The sequence below is a fragment of the Eptatretus burgeri genome, chromosome 4 (assembly GCF_056783735.1).
Source record: "Eptatretus burgeri isolate ZD-2024b chromosome 4, Ebu_testis_v1, whole genome shotgun sequence".
In the NCBI taxonomy this organism is placed as follows: Eukaryota; Metazoa; Chordata; class Myxini; order Myxiniformes; family Myxinidae; genus Eptatretus; species Eptatretus burgeri.
This window is the reverse complement of record NC_140964.1, coordinates 64,331,642-64,347,046: the sequence shown is the minus strand read 5'-3', so window position 1 is coordinate 64,347,046 and position 15,405 is coordinate 64,331,642. Positions and strand designations below refer to the sequence as shown.

At 47.4% G+C, this 15,405-nt stretch overlaps 1 protein-coding gene across 4 annotated transcripts in view; it reads left to right on the top strand.

Annotated features, from left to right (window-relative positions):
• Positions 1 to 15,405, top strand: part of CUL1 (cullin 1) — a 76,114-nt gene that overhangs the window by 34,194 nt on the left and 26,515 nt on the right. For all 4 annotated transcript variants that reach the window (XR_015057474.1, XR_015057473.1, XM_085878449.1 and 1 more), the window contains exons 10-12: positions 350 to 457; positions 13,967 to 14,073; positions 14,323 to 14,371. Coding sequence is in view for 2 of the 4 variants with exons in the window: in XM_085878449.1 (XP_085734575.1) it covers positions 350 to 457; positions 13,967 to 14,073; positions 14,323 to 14,371 (264 nt within the window). In the remaining 2 variants the exon portion in view is untranslated. The remainder of the gene's footprint in view (positions 1 to 349; positions 458 to 13,966; positions 14,074 to 14,322; positions 14,372 to 15,405) is intronic.

Below are 15,405 nucleotides of genomic sequence, written 5' to 3'. Positions count from 1 at the left end.
CACCGGGGTAGAGCACATTGGCACATGTATGAAGCCAGTGAGCGGATTAGGGAGGTTTAGTCATTATGTATGAGGAGCCTTAAACGGAAACGAGCATGTTGAGAAACAGCATATGGCGAGGTATCACTGTATTTGCTAATGCAATAAACGAATGCTGCTAAATCAAAGTTGTGTTATACTTTCTGAATGTTTAAAAGATGTCTTGGCATGCTGTGCATCCCACATTTGTGCTGCTGTTGCTATAAAGGGGGATTGTCCGGGTATGTAGAGTTTTTCACAACAAGGTACTTATGCCAACTTTTTGGTGATGCCAACTCTTTACTCAACAAGTGGGCCTTTTTTTTGGCAGGACCCAAAGATCTATGTACAGACAATTCTTGATGTTCACAAGAAGTACAATGGTTTGGTGATGTCTGCCTTCAACAACGACGCAGGTTTTGTGGCTGCGCTTGATAAGGTGATTACCTTCACCCCGGGAGTTTTATAACAGTCATTATGTGATGAACTTTACCATAGTTATTAGTCCCCTACCGGTTTCACCAGAGTGCACCATAGGTTTTCTGTCCGTCTGTTCAACCTTTGGTTTTTCAGACTTTTTTTTACCATACCCTATAACATATTCAACTGAAACTTGGTACATGGCTTTGTTACAATAGCTTATGGAATAAGTTTGAGTTTCAGGGCGTTTCGTCAATTTTTCACCAAGTTTTGCCCTTTTAAACATAGAAAATATCACATATTATACATGGACCAGTGTTCAGCTGCCCTGACTCCATCCCGATATAATCATGCGACGCTATTGCAAGAAGCAGCACAGATTGGCAGGCCTTAGGCCTGGGTGTTAGTCCATGGTCCAGTGCAATTGGAATGATCCCAGGTATATAACCACGATATATTATATGCACATAAGCCATACACATATTTTTGCTTTGTGTATGTATACAGCGTGTTATTTTTTAATATGAAATAGGCAAAGCCAAGAAACGAACGAAATACCGTGGGTGAGAAAGGTTCTTCTTCATTTTTTTTTCTTGTGGTATTGACTCGAGCGTGCTTGTAAACAAACTAATTTTTATCTCTGGTTTGTTATCCAAGTTGTCTTTATTGGTTTTGAGTTTACAAAAGATATCAGTTGATGAAAATTGCTTTTCCTTTTATTTTTCCAAATAGACCCAAACACGGTGGGTTATAGGGTTTCTTCTTCTTTATTGAGACCAGTGGAGGACATTTATTGCAAAGCAATTCTTGCTCTTATTACCTTCGCATTCTGCGAAAGGTTATGTTTTGGTCGCTGTGTATTTATTTATTTGTGAATATGTGTGTTTGTTTGTTATTCGCATAACTCAGAAAGTATAAAACCGAATTGAATGAAATTTGGTGGGATGATTCGTGAGTATCCAAGGACGATTTGATTAGATTTTGGGAGCGATCGGGTCAAAGCTCAAGGTCAAGGTCATGAAAAGGTCAAAAACACTCTTTTGAGCATAACTTCCTTCATAATACAGCTATCGACATGCAACCACCGCCATATTGTTCCATGATGAGATACCTTTCAGATATGTAGTGTCGGATTTGACGTAACGTCATCGGAAGTGCGTCTAAATGACGTCACAAGATGACGTAAATTTTCAATTTTCGATCTCATCAGTTTTGATCATACCGTTTTGTAGGACTTACCTTAAGGACGTCACACACCAAATTTGACTTCGATCAGACTGACCGTTATGACGTCATTGACGTTTGAACATGACATTTTTCTATTGTGGCTAAAATGTCCTGATATTTTACATTCAAATATCTATATAATTTATAAAGCAAAGTCTCCCAAATCCAGGCATTAGGATCAGTACTAAAAATATCTGTTTATTGATGTACAGGTTTTGCCAATTAACTCTGTAGTCAAGGTCAAGGTCACACTCAAGGTCAAAATATACTTGTCGGCATAGCTTCAGATCTAATAGAGCTATTGACATGAAACCAACGTTAAAATGTTCAGTGAACTATGAGCTTTCAGAATGGTAGTCCCCGATTGGACGTGACGTCCCCGAAAGTGCGTCAAAATGACGTCAAAAGATGATGTCATTTTTCAACTTTTTAATTTTTCAGTGTTTATCATTCCATTTTGTTGGACTGCCTTCAAGGAGGTTACACACCAAATTTGACGTCAATCGGACTGACGGTTGTGATGTCATGGACGTTTTAAAATGACGTTTTTCAAATGTCCCTGGAAAAAAGTTGCGGTGGCGAAGGTATGCGTTCTACCGAGTGCCTGTTCTAGTCTTATGATGGTTAGGATGTGATGACCACCTCTGGTATTTTATAATGGTCATGCTATGGTGATTGCTTTCACCACAGGTATCTTACCGATTAGTGGTCAAGTTAGATTTCAATCTCAGCTAAGCTGGTGTGTTTGTGGTTTGTGGTGGTTTAATTACCTGGTGTGTGTATCACGTGATTGGGTTTTCGTGTATCATGACTCGCCCGCTAGGGGTGGCAGGAATGTACATCAGGACGCGCAATAAAGCGGAGTTGCTGCTAACACTCTTGCTTCTCGTGTTCCACTGCACCTCATACACCACAGTTGGCTGACGAGGATGGTGGAAAACGGATAGGTGCCCGTTTTCGTCAGAGACGACTTCGAATTGTTTTCAGAGCAATTGGGATGCTATTTCCACGCGAATTATGTGGTCGACGAGAGCAAACAGAAGTCGATCTTGCTCTCCTCGCTTTCGACAGAGCATTATCGACTACTGAGTGATTTGGTGGCGCCGGACAAGCCCCGTGATGACGGGCTGTCGTTTCGGGACATTGTGCAGAAGATGAAAGCACACATGGTGCCGGAGATGTCATTACAGCTCGCTCGATACCAGTTCGATCGCCTCTCGAAAGGTGCAGAGGAGCGCGTCGCTGATTTCGTGGCGCGAGTGAAGCATTCTTCCGTGGCATGCAAGTTCATGGCGGAGGAGCGTCCAGCTCGGCTCAGAGATCGTTTTATTGCTAGTTTACAAGATGCGAAGATGGTTTCGGCGGTTCTACGGCTGAAGAGGGAAGCCATTACATTCGACTCTACGGTCAGCATGGCTACATCTGTCGAGCAGACTCGCGGGGATGTCCGGGCCATCACCGGCCACGCGGGGTCGCGAGCGCCCCGGGACGCACACACGACCTTCGGTGCGGGTCGGACGTCGCCGCGCGGCCGCACGAGCGGCGAGGTGACCCCGCGGACGTGTTTGGGATGCGGAGGTCGACACCTGCTCCGTGCGTGCCCGTACAAAGGCACCGTGTGTTAAATTGTCACAAGGTGGGTCATCTGAAGCGTGTGTGCCGTGGGGCGCCAGCCACCATTTAGGTCATGGACGGCGATGTGCGAGGTGACCTCGGCGACCCGGGGCGGAGCCAGCGGCCGTTGTTGAGCCTGTTTTCAATTGGCCCGGCGGCGGCGCGCCCGATGATGGTGGAAATCGAAGTGAACAAAACGCCGATCACGTTTCAGGTTGATACGGGAGCGGCTGTGTCGATCATAGGCGAACAGACTGCGCGTAGTCTCAACGGCCTGAAGCTTATCAGGTCAAACCTCACGCTGTTCACGTACACCCGCGAGAAGATAACGCCAGTCAGAATGGCAGACGTGTCTGTGCGGTACCAAGGCCAGGTCGCCACGCTTCCGTTGTACGTCGTGCGGGGGAGGGGACCGTCTCTCCTCGGCCTAGACTGGCTGTCCCGCATCAGGCTAGACTGGGCCGCAGTTCACCTTGTGCAACCCGTGCCGAGCCGGTGGGAGGATCAGTTGGAGAAGATTCTTCAAAGACATCAAGGTTTGTTTTGCGACGACCTTGGGAAACTCAAGGGCGTGGAGGCAAAGCTCTTCCTGAAGGAGGGGGTGGTTCCTCGTTTTTGTAAACCACGACCGGTGCCGTATGCCCTGCGGGACAAGGTTAAGGGTGAACTGGATAGGCTGGAGGCCTGTGGAGTGATCGAACGGGTGTCGTACTCAGATTGGGCCACCCCGGTCATCACGGTGCTGAAACGGAATGGAGACGTCCGATTGTACGGGGACTTCACGTCCACGGTTAACCCGGGGCTCAGCGTGGAGCAATATCCACTGCCGTCAATCGATGAAATATATGCACGATTTGCGAGGAGTCGATACTTCACGAAGCTAGACCTGCGTGATGCATATTTTCACCTGGCGATGGATCCCGGAAGTAGCAAGCTTTTGACAAACAACACGTGGCAAGGGCTCTATCGATATAACCGACTCTGTTATGGGATTGCTTTGGCCCCAGCCTTGTGGCAGAAAGCCATGGATCAGGTTTGCATTGGCCTGCCCGCTCAGACCTACCTGAACGATGTGCTCATTGCGGGGAAAACGGCGGACGAGCACCTTGCGAACATTGCCCAAGTGCTGACAAAGCTAGAAGCGTGCGGCCTGCGCTTGAACAGGGACAAGTGCGCGTTCTTCAAGCAGCGCTTGGAATACATCGGGAACATCGTCACGCCGGAGGGGCTGTTGAAAGGTCCTCGTAAGGTTGAGGCGATTCAGCACATGCCACCGCCTCGCGACAAGACGCAGCTGCGCTCGTTCATTGGTATGGCCCAGTATTACCAAAGGTTCGTGCGCGGGCTCAGCTCACAACTTGCGCCGTTAACACGGTTGCTCAGGAAGGAAGAGTGCTGGGCCTGGGGGCCTGCACGCCAGGCGTCGTTGGACCGCGTCAAGCGGCTGCTCACAGAGGATACGGTCCTCGTGCTCTACGAGCCTGCGCGTCCGCTCTTATTGGCATGCGACAGCTCTGCATATGGCATCGGGGCAGTGCTCTCCCACAGGATGGACGATGGTTCCGAGCGGCCTGTTTGTTTTGCATCCCGGACCCTGTCCGCAGCAGAGCGGGAATATGCCCAGATCGAGCGCGAGGCTCTCAGCCTCGTCTGGGGTGTGCGGAGGTTTCATCAATACCTGTTGGGGCGGCATTTCACTTTGCAGACGGATCACAAACAGCTTCAATTCATCCTGAGACCCGAACGCGGGGTACCGGTGGTCGCGGCCGCGCGAATACAGCGGTGGTGTCTGTTTCTTGCTGCTTACGATTATGATATTCAGTTCCGAAGCACCGAGAAGCATGCTAACTGCGACGGGCTCTCACGCTTGCCGTGTGCGGAGGGTCCAGCTGCGTCTGAGTCGGCCGACCAGGTCGTTGTGTTCGCGCTGGGCCAGGTCCAAAGCGGGCCGATCACGGCCAGACAGGTCACGGTGGAATCGGCTCATGATCCAGTGCTCACCCGTGTCGTCCAGGCGATTTCTACGGGGAATTGGAGCGATCTACCTTCGACACTGGCATTTCAACCTTTCACGTCGCGCACATCGGAGCTGTCGTTGGTCCAACGGTGCGTTATGTGGGGAATGAGGGCGGTGATTCCGCCGAAGTTCAGGCAGCGGTGTTTGGAAGAACTGCATGTCAGTCACCTTGGCGTCGTGAAGACCAAGAGTCTTGCTCGTAGCCTGTTGTGGTGGCCGGGGTTGGAAAAAGACATTGAGCAGTTGGTTAAGCGTTGTGCCACGTGTCAAACAGATGCTGATAACCCGCATCGAGCCTCGGGGCTATGGCCGACCCCAGTCAGAGCCTGGCAGAGGGTCCATGTAGATTTTGCGGGGCCGGTTCATGGCAAAATGTTTTTGATTGTGATCGATGCATTCTCTAAATGGCTGGAGTTTGTAGTATTGCAGCATACATCAGCAAACATTACGGGAGAGAAACTGCGGACGATCTTTGCTAATAAAGGATTACCGGAGATCCTGGTATCTGATAACTGTCCGCAGTTCATCGCAGGTGTATTTGATGAGTTTATGCGTCAAAATGGTATTCGACATCTAAGGTCCGCACCATATCATCCTGAGACGAATGGGCAGGCTGAGTCGTTTGTTAAGATGTTGAAACGGGCTTTGCGCAGGGGGGTGTTGCACCTGTGCAGACTGTGGTCGATGTCTTTTTGTTCCATTACAGGAACACGATTCATCCTGTCACGGGTGATTCTCCTGCCATTCGTCTCTATGGACGGGCATTGCGGTCCAGACTGGATTTGCTACGACCTGGAGGATTGGGGAGTTTGGCGGTGTCACGTCCGACGCTGCTGCGCGGTTTTGATGTGGGACAGTGGGTAATGGTGCCCGACTATTTCCACGGTTCCAAATGGGTGCCGGCTGTGGTCTCTGTGGTACTGGGGCCGGCGAATTGCATGGTGCGGACTGATAGTGGGGAGGTGTGGAAGTGGCACGTGGACCAAATGCATGATCGCTGTTCAGCGTCACCCCCCCCCCCCGGGCCGAACGATGTGGGAGCCCCACCTGTAACGTCGCCGTGGCCAGACGTATCGCCAGGGCCGGATGTGCCGATGCCCACAGGGTCTTCACCTGATTCAGTCCTGCCCGAGGATGTCGAGCAGGCTGGTCGGCCAGGGGCGGTTGTTATTGCGGATGGAGCAAGTCCGGCGAGGGTGTCACCTCGACCGAGCCGGGAGGCGTCTGAGCCTGGGCCGTCGGGCGTCGCTGCCCGTCCGAGGCGGGTTCGGCTGCGGCCGCGGTATTTGGAGGATTATGAGTGTTGATTGGTTTCGGTTGGTCATGTTATGATTGTCCTTTCATCATTTGACTTGTCATTTTACGAGGGGAGGAGTGTGCTGTATCACGTGATTGGATTTTCGTGTATCATGACTCGCCGCTCGGGGTGGCAGGAATGTACATCAGGACGCGCAATAAAGCGGAGTTGCTGCGAACACTCTTGCTTCTCGTGTTCCACTGCACCTCGTACACCACACCTGGCTTTTGTAATCACTACTTTTTTTTTTGGTTTTTTGAAGTTCTTTTTGAGTAAAAAGTTTTTTGTTCAAATGAAACAGAAACACAATTGTTTCCACAGTACAAATTATTCACTTCAAATTTTTCTCATGAGTTCATCATTTTTTAAGTTGAAGCATTTAGACAGTGGGCCAAGCATCCAAAATGTGCCTAGTTTTTGACTTGTGTGACCCACCTCTGGTATCTACCTGAAATTTTGCAGAGATTTAGATTTAAAAAAAATCACTCAGAAAGAATTCACAACTCATCATTGCAAAAAGTTGCACGTTAGTTATGCTAATAAGCAACACCAATAGCGCCAACTTGTGTCCATTCTGAGACAGCTGTGTAGTATGCTATGGGAATTCTGCTGTCAAGGTATTCATAGGGAGATGACATGAATGTGGGTGATATAGGTCTATCTCTGTCTCTATCTCTATCTTTATCTCTCTCTCTTGATCTCTCTCTTTATCTCTCTCTATCTTTATCTCTTTACATTGAAGTTCAATGATAATTATCGGTATAGAGCCATTGTGCATTAACATTTTAGGTTGGCATTCCACTCCGACCGCAAACAAATCCAGTGTAGCTGCACTGCTATAGCAGGTTTGCCACCAGATCGTTGATGTAATAGAATACATAGTGTTGCGGTTCTCGGAACCGCATGCATCCAACATGAAGTGGTCCCAAGACAGTTATTCCATTAATACACGTGTAGATTGTCCCTTCCCTTTTGCCTGCTGGACAACAGGGGCATGCGTTGTGAGGATCTCATAGCTCAGTTTGCTTACATCATTTCTTCTTCATTTAATTTCTAACTTCATTCCTACTCTTCTTTTCTGATTATTCCTGAGGTGTAAATCTGATCCATGTGCGCCCTTCCCTGTGAGATGGGTCCTCAGCAAAGGCCAAGCAGGCATTATGCTGGACACCCCTCCGTAGAAAACACAGCCTGCCAAACGCACACACAGCGATAATTTCCACCCAATGGACAAGAAACACACCCAGCACGATGCCCACGCTTCACGGAACACCGAGGCCGGTAATAGAAAGGCAACCCCACACCACGTTGTGCATGATACGGGTGGCACGTACTTTTCAACCCATTTCTGGACTAATTATATCGATCGGGTTTCGCTCCGCGCACATGATAGAATCGGGCGAACGCGAGTGCTGGCCACGTGCGTCATGGCGGATCCACGCGCACTGTACGGAACATGCTCTCAAAGGCAGACCGTTGCGCCGCTCGTGACACTTTGTTATCGTACAGAGCAGAGCATGAATTGACACATCTTACTGTCTGTGCATGGGTTCACCATAACATCGTTCCTTCGGTCCTCACTGGTGTCCGCGGATGTTCCCCACGGACGGCGAACGTCTTCTCGCCTCTACGGCCAGCGAAGCTGCAATCGGGCAGAGGCATGTTGTACAGTGCGGGCCGTATGGCGCATCACGGAACAGGCACATTGAGCAGCGCTGGTCCGGGGCGCCTGAGCGCGTGTGCAGGACCGACGCCGCCCTCAGCCGGTCAGGACACGACCCGGGGGTTCTTGCAGGGCAATTCATGACGCGGAATTCGGTGTGGGCGATTCATATCATGTCGTGAGGTCGGAGCAAGACATTCCTACAGCTCGGGGTCACCTGGCCGGAAGTGCAATGTTGCGGTTTCCGGCCATCGTGGCCGGGCCGTGATCACGTGATTAATTAGGTAACCCGGTTAACCCATAGACGGGAGGACCCGAGGTCACGCGGTTGGGTTATTGATGTCATGAGGGCTGATTTTTTTTTTTAAGTGTATTTACCATTGTACATGGTAAATTCTTTTATAAAGAACTTACTTATGTGGCCCCCATGAGTGACAGTCACAGGTTTTACTGTATTTATCCAATTGATTATGAATAATTATAATTAATATTATACACAGTTCATTCCTATGATTAAATTGATGCACAGTTCTATATTGCTGGACAGTGTTAAATTAATGTTTCATCTGGACATCAGAGTGCCCGATTCGGGTGACGACACAGCGCTTCGGGGTGGCCCCCCACCCAGTGCCGCGGGGCTTATAAAGGTCTGAGCGGAGCCTTCGATCTTTCTCTGCCCTGCCTCGCCTCCCACCGAAGCTGGACTTCAACTCTGCCTTCTGTCGTCGTCGCCTCGACTCCGCCTTCTGTCGTCGTCGCCTCGACTCCGCCTTCTGTCGTCGTCGCCTCGACTCCGCCTTCTGTCGTCGTCGCCTCGACTCCGCCTTCTGTCGTCGTCGCCTCGACTCCGCCTTCTGTCGTCGTCGCCTCGACTCCGCCTTCTGTCGTCGTCGCCTCGACTCCGCCTTCTGTCGTCGTCGCCTCGACTCCGCCTTCTGTCGTCGTCGCCTCGACTCCGCCTTCTGTCGTCGTCGCCTCGATTCCGCCTTCTGTCGTCGTGGCCTCCACTCCGCCTTCTGTCGTCGTCGCCTCGACTCCGCCTCCTCTTCTCCGCCTACACGACACTGACTCCACCCTCCCAACTCAAGCCCCTCCTTCACGCCGACGGTCGCGTCGCATTCTCTGGACGACACTTTGCACGAGTTTCCACAAAGCAAGAGATGACGTGCCAGCTGTCAGGGGGTGCCACACCATGGAGCATCCCCCAAACGCATTGGTGTCACCTTCGGGCAAGCGTGCAAAGGTACCGAGAGACCATAGCCTCAACTCCTCTCTTGTTGTAATAACTCCTCTTCGTGTGTGTGTGTGTGTGTGTGTGTGTGTGTGTGTGTGTGTGTGTGTGTGTGTGTGTGTGTGTGTGTGTGTGTGTCCGTCCGTCCTGGTGCCTGTCCACATAAGTAAGAATGCAGAAGATTATTATTATTATTGTTATTGTTATTATTATTTTGCTTTAAGTCTGCTCTGTCTGCTTTTGTAAGTTGCTTGTTTATTGTCGCACTACACCTTTCTTCCCTATCTCTGCTTGCACACCCCAATAAATCTATTGATCGTACCACATACCCTTCCTCACCTGCTTGTTAATAAATTATTAGAAATGTTCCCAGCTCGTTTTTGTTTTTTCTTGCATTGATCCAGCATGGTCCGAATCCGAGCTTCACCACGATTTTATTCCCAATGATCCGTTCCTTTTAGCCTGTACGTCCTTGGCAGTGTCGCTCGGCTGCATCCGATCCAATCCGGTAAAGTGATCCGGTTTGGACAAGGCGTACCGAGGGCGTGTTTCCCGGTAATTAAATCACATGATTAATTAGGTAACCCGGTTAACCCAAAGACGGGAGGACACTAGGTCACGCGGTTGAGTTATTGGCGTCCACGGTCGGTTGGCGACCCGCCACATCACGGAATTATACGTGTGCGACGGCCTACAATTCCGGGCAGTCTGGTGGGAGCTGAGATAGCTTCCCCCCCAAGTGGTCTTCTCACCCGACCCCCGGCCCGCAACAATAGCAACTGCAGATGGAAACGATGGTCGTGTTGCGATTCATGTTTAGAATTTTAAGTTAGTCCATACTCCATACTCGTCTAGATTTCAGTTAGGGTCATTGACACATGTCACTGTCAGTTTATGATGGAACTTCGAAGGATGATACTAATACTAAAGCCGCTGTCACACCTTGACGATTTAGCCAGCGTATGCTGATTTATGAAAAATTTGTCTTAAATGCTGGCACACGTCGAATACGTTATGGATACGTTTTGTGTACGTTAAGAGCACGCTGAAAAACACTGCCATACGTCGTAGTACGCTGGATTTAAACGTTGTACTTTTGAGTTGTCCTCAAATTTTTGCATGCTTGAAATTTTACGACGTATGCTGGCGTTTGACTCACACGTTCAGCTCGCTGGCCATAAGTTGTAGGCACGTTATGCGATCGTTGACACACGTCGACACACGTTGCTTGGAAGTTACTCATAAGTCGAAACACGTCGAGGTAATGTTTAGCGTACCCGAAACTTATTTCTAACCTATGAGTAACGTTTTGTAAGCACGCTACACGAACGTTGTTCACACTTCGCAACACGTTACTTGAAAGTTCCTCGTACGTCGAAACGCGTCAAAGTAATGTTTAGGGTACCCGTGACTTATTTATAACCTATGAGTAACGTGCTTGGGAATTGTTTGTAAAGCATGTCCTACACAGAAATACGTATTTGACGTCTTCTGGACGACCACAGAACTTACTGAACGTGTTTTAACTTACAGATACTGTATAATGGCGTATTGGCAGCGATTAGGGGAATTGGTATATAAAATGGGGCTTCGCAGGAGGAACTCGTCTTTTTTTTAGACTTCGTGGTGAGTATATGCCCATGTCATTCTGAGAGATGGAGGATACGGCAAGGCTGAGACGACAATACCTACCTGTTCTCGAACATCAACATGACCTCCGAGTTGACATTGCACCAGTTGCGTGCCAATAGAGCCGGGAGAAGAAGACGTGAACGGAGGAGAAGGAACTGGGTCAGACCATGGATCGGGAGGTGACGCCATTACGGCATATATGACCAGATCATGGTGGAACTCCGGAACGAGGACCATGCATCCTTCATCAACTTCCTGCGAATGCCCCCAGCGATGTTTGATGAGCTGCTAGCCAGAGTGGGTCCAAGGATAACCAAGCAGTACACCTTCTATAGGGATCCGCTTGAGCCTGGCATGAAGCTGGCACTGAGCCTGCTGCTGTTGGTGCCGTGACTGCAGTGCTGTGGAAGCGATTTAACTCGTTCAATGAAAACGATTTCAATTGCCGAGCATCAGTGTCCAAAAACAATAGGCGAGTGACAGCCATTTATTTAAATCGTTCAGTGTAAATCATTTCAATAGTCGAGTGGAAGCGATTTAGCTCGTTCAATGGAAACTATTTCAATTGCAGAGCACCAGCGTCCAAAAACAATAGGCGAGTGACAGGCATTTATTAAAAGTGAAGTTGCAGCCTATGAATAGAAAACCTCACGTAATCGTCGACGATACGCTGCCACGCTATGCATACGTTAGACTATCATTGGGCAAAGGTTGTGGACGCCTAAAACACGCTAATCAATCGTTGGTAGAACTTATCAATAAGTTATCGAAGCGTTCTGTGTTCATTCCGAGTACATTATGCATTTGTCCAAGTCGTTTTGAATACTTTTAAAACTGAAACAAAAAAATAGTTCATCGTGGGAATGAGAAAAAAAAAATTAGCCGAAAAGAACATCGAACAATGGTGCAAAGTAGTCTCCTATTCGTGGACGCAACGAGGATCCATCATCACCCACACCCTCCCTATCACGCTCACCTACTACTAATGACATGGACCTACTACTACTACCACCAATACTACTATTACTGACACGCTCACCTAATACTTCTACTACTGATACTACTGACATTGACATCTACTCAACATGGAGTCGGGAACACTGACGGGTTCCTCTTGTGAAGCCCATTTGTATATACCAATTCCCCGAAACGCTGCCAAATCACCATTGTACGGTAGATGTAAGTTATAAACACGTTCAGTAAGTTCTGTGGTCGTCCGGAAGACGTCAATCAAATTCGTCTACATACGACAATGTGCATTTGAGATCCGTTACACATAGGTTCAAAGCACGTTACTCATAGGTTAAAAATTAAGTTTAGGGTATGCTAAACATTACCTCGACATGTTTCGACTTATGAGTAACTTACAAGTAACGTGTGTCCGACATGTTTCAACGATCGCGGAGCGTGCCGAGAACTTATGCCAGCGTATGCGGAACTTGTGAGCCATACGTCGAGTACGTCGTAAAATTTTCATCATGCTTAAAATTTCACGACGTACTCGACGTACCACGGAATATGACAGCATACTTCATTGTTTTGCAGCATGCTCCCAACATATACACAACTTACCCATACCGTATTCGACGTGTGCCAGCGTTTTAGACACATTTTTCATAGGTCGGCATACGCTGGCTAAATCGTCAAGGTGTGACTGCGATGTTGACACTTCCAATTTTCAGGCGGTTATGATTTAAATCGGCGTGCGGCAGCTTTTTAACAGAGAACGCTACGAGTTCGTCGGCGAAACGTGCAGCACGCTATGCCTAAGTTAAATTGTCGTTGGGCATAGATTGTGAAAGCCGACAACAGGCTAAGCATTCGTTGGTATAAGTTATCTATAAGACAACGAAACGTTCTGTGCCCGTTACTAATATGTTATGCATACGACCAACACGTTATGAATACGACCAAAACTTTTTTTTAAAACTTCAGCGTACGCCAACGTTTTACATACATTTTTATACGTTGCCATTGCTGGCTAAAACGTCAAGGTGTGCCAGCGCCTTAAGTGATGGCAGAATTTAGAGCAGAACATCCAGGTGGATTCATGACAGTTAGATTCTATAGTGTAGTAATCACTGGGTATTAATTTTGCCCATTCTGTCAAAAATTAGTTAATGTTAGAAAGGAGATCCTACCTTCCAGATCCGTCACATTCATCATCCTCATCATGATCATCACTGGGCGAGGTATCGGCGGCTACAGCAGCTGCAGTCCCCACACCGAGCCTGTGCTGACTGTGGCGTACTTGTCGCGCCTTGACAGCGACCTTACTTTCAGGGCTTCCTTCCACAGCAATCCACTTAGCAGCACATTCCTGAAATTTCTTAATACTTTTCTCACTAAATGGAATTACTTTGCTGTGGGTGTTGATGACATGCATAAAACAGAACCCCGAAGAACTGCCTTCAGAATCTTCGGCAGCACTGGCATCAGACGACATGTATGCCGCTATGACAGCTCGTGAGTTTACAGCTTGCCTGAAACGAAGTGCGTGATTGGTTGATGATCATGGTGCTGTATGTCAAAAGCGCTGTGATTGGACGATGTTTATAAGAAAATTGTCACAATTTCGGGAGTTTTTTCCATATTTTGAAAAAATGTGCAAGTTTTGTGCTTGATGAGTTTCAGATATGATTTCTATAATATTTTCACACAACATATTATAAATACAGGTAGATACATGAGGTGGGTCACAAAACTAAACAAAACCGGAACTCAGCCCACGGTCTAATTGGCATTCTTTGCTTCGCGCATAGTACATGCAGCTTGAGTTCAATCTGTAGAGCTCGTTAAATGGTTCGAGTGGCACTCTCCTGTTGATGTACCCATGGGTGTTGACAGGCATGTGGGAGGTTCATAAATATGAACGCCGTCACGCGAATGGCCAACACGTCGAGCAAGTCGCCAGAGCTGCTCGCACGATATTGTGATTCGCTGCTTAAAAAGAGGTAAAATCAATAAAATGGAGGCACATGTGAGCATACTATTTATACTTGGTCTTGTTATTCAAGCTTAGTTTCCATGACAACTTTGATCGCTTAACCAATCTTGTCATTGTGTGTCTTACCTTGTATCCTTTAAACAAAAAATAAGTGCTTTGTAGCAGTTTTGTCATTTCATAGTTTGATTGGTAAAACAGAAGGTGCTTTAAATGAATTAATATTGATTCAATTTTACATTTTTCCTTTTATTTCCAGTTCAAAAAACCCAGAAGAAGCCGAACTTGAAGACACATTAAATCAAGTGGTAAGTAATCATTCATCATAACCTGTGAGTGTAAATTGCTGTTTGTGACATTTTTATCCAAGCATTTATTATGAGGTTTCCAAGCAATTTACATTGCTTGAAAACCTTTTGTTATTATTATTATTATTATTAATATTATTTATTGTAGTTGATATTTTTTATTTGTTAATTTATTTCTCAACTTTGGGTGAGACATCAGTTACAGCAAGTTACTTGAATTTTGTACTCGTTGGCCAACAGGCCTGTCCTCCTTCAATAAGTCTTTACTTATGGAATGATTAAAATAAAAAAATATACTTTACTGATGTTATTATGCATTGGGATGTTTTTATAATTCTTGCAGTACAGTAAGCACTCAAATATCGTACGTTTCGACCAATCGCCGGCAACCTATCGTGTTCTGATTTCGTTATTGCAGGATTTCATTTCGTCCAATCGTGTTTTTTGAGCTGAGATGAGTCATCGTTTGCAACCATCTAATGCGTATACGATTATCTCCCATTACAAGCCTTATGGTTTCTCATGCACTGTTTTTAATGAGCCCAAACATAAAGCGATGGACAAGGTTAGTTGTGCCAAAAGGCAGAGAAAGCTTATGATTTTTGGTGAAAAGATCGAGTTGTGTAAGATCAGTTGACTTGAGGTGAAAATGCGGCATTTATGGGCCACCACTACGGGGTCAATGATTGTTGGTAGAACCTTCCCCATTGTTCTATTCCTCTGCCCAAAGCTTCATTATCCTTCAAACCTCATTCCCATACCTTTATTTACCAACTCTGTATTCGAACCTTATTCCCAAGCCCTTATTTTCTGACACCCATACTTGAACCGCCATTCTCCAACCGTTATTTTCCGACACCCGGGCTCGAACCTCTGTTCTCATGCTTCATTCTCAAACATGTTCTCAATCGAGGCGAAGGGATTTATGCCAGAGCAGGTTTTTAATGCCGAAGAGACCAGATTATTCTGGCAGAAATTGCTATCTCGCACCTTCCTCTCCAAGCAGGGAAGGTCTGCTCTGCGTAAATGTAAGG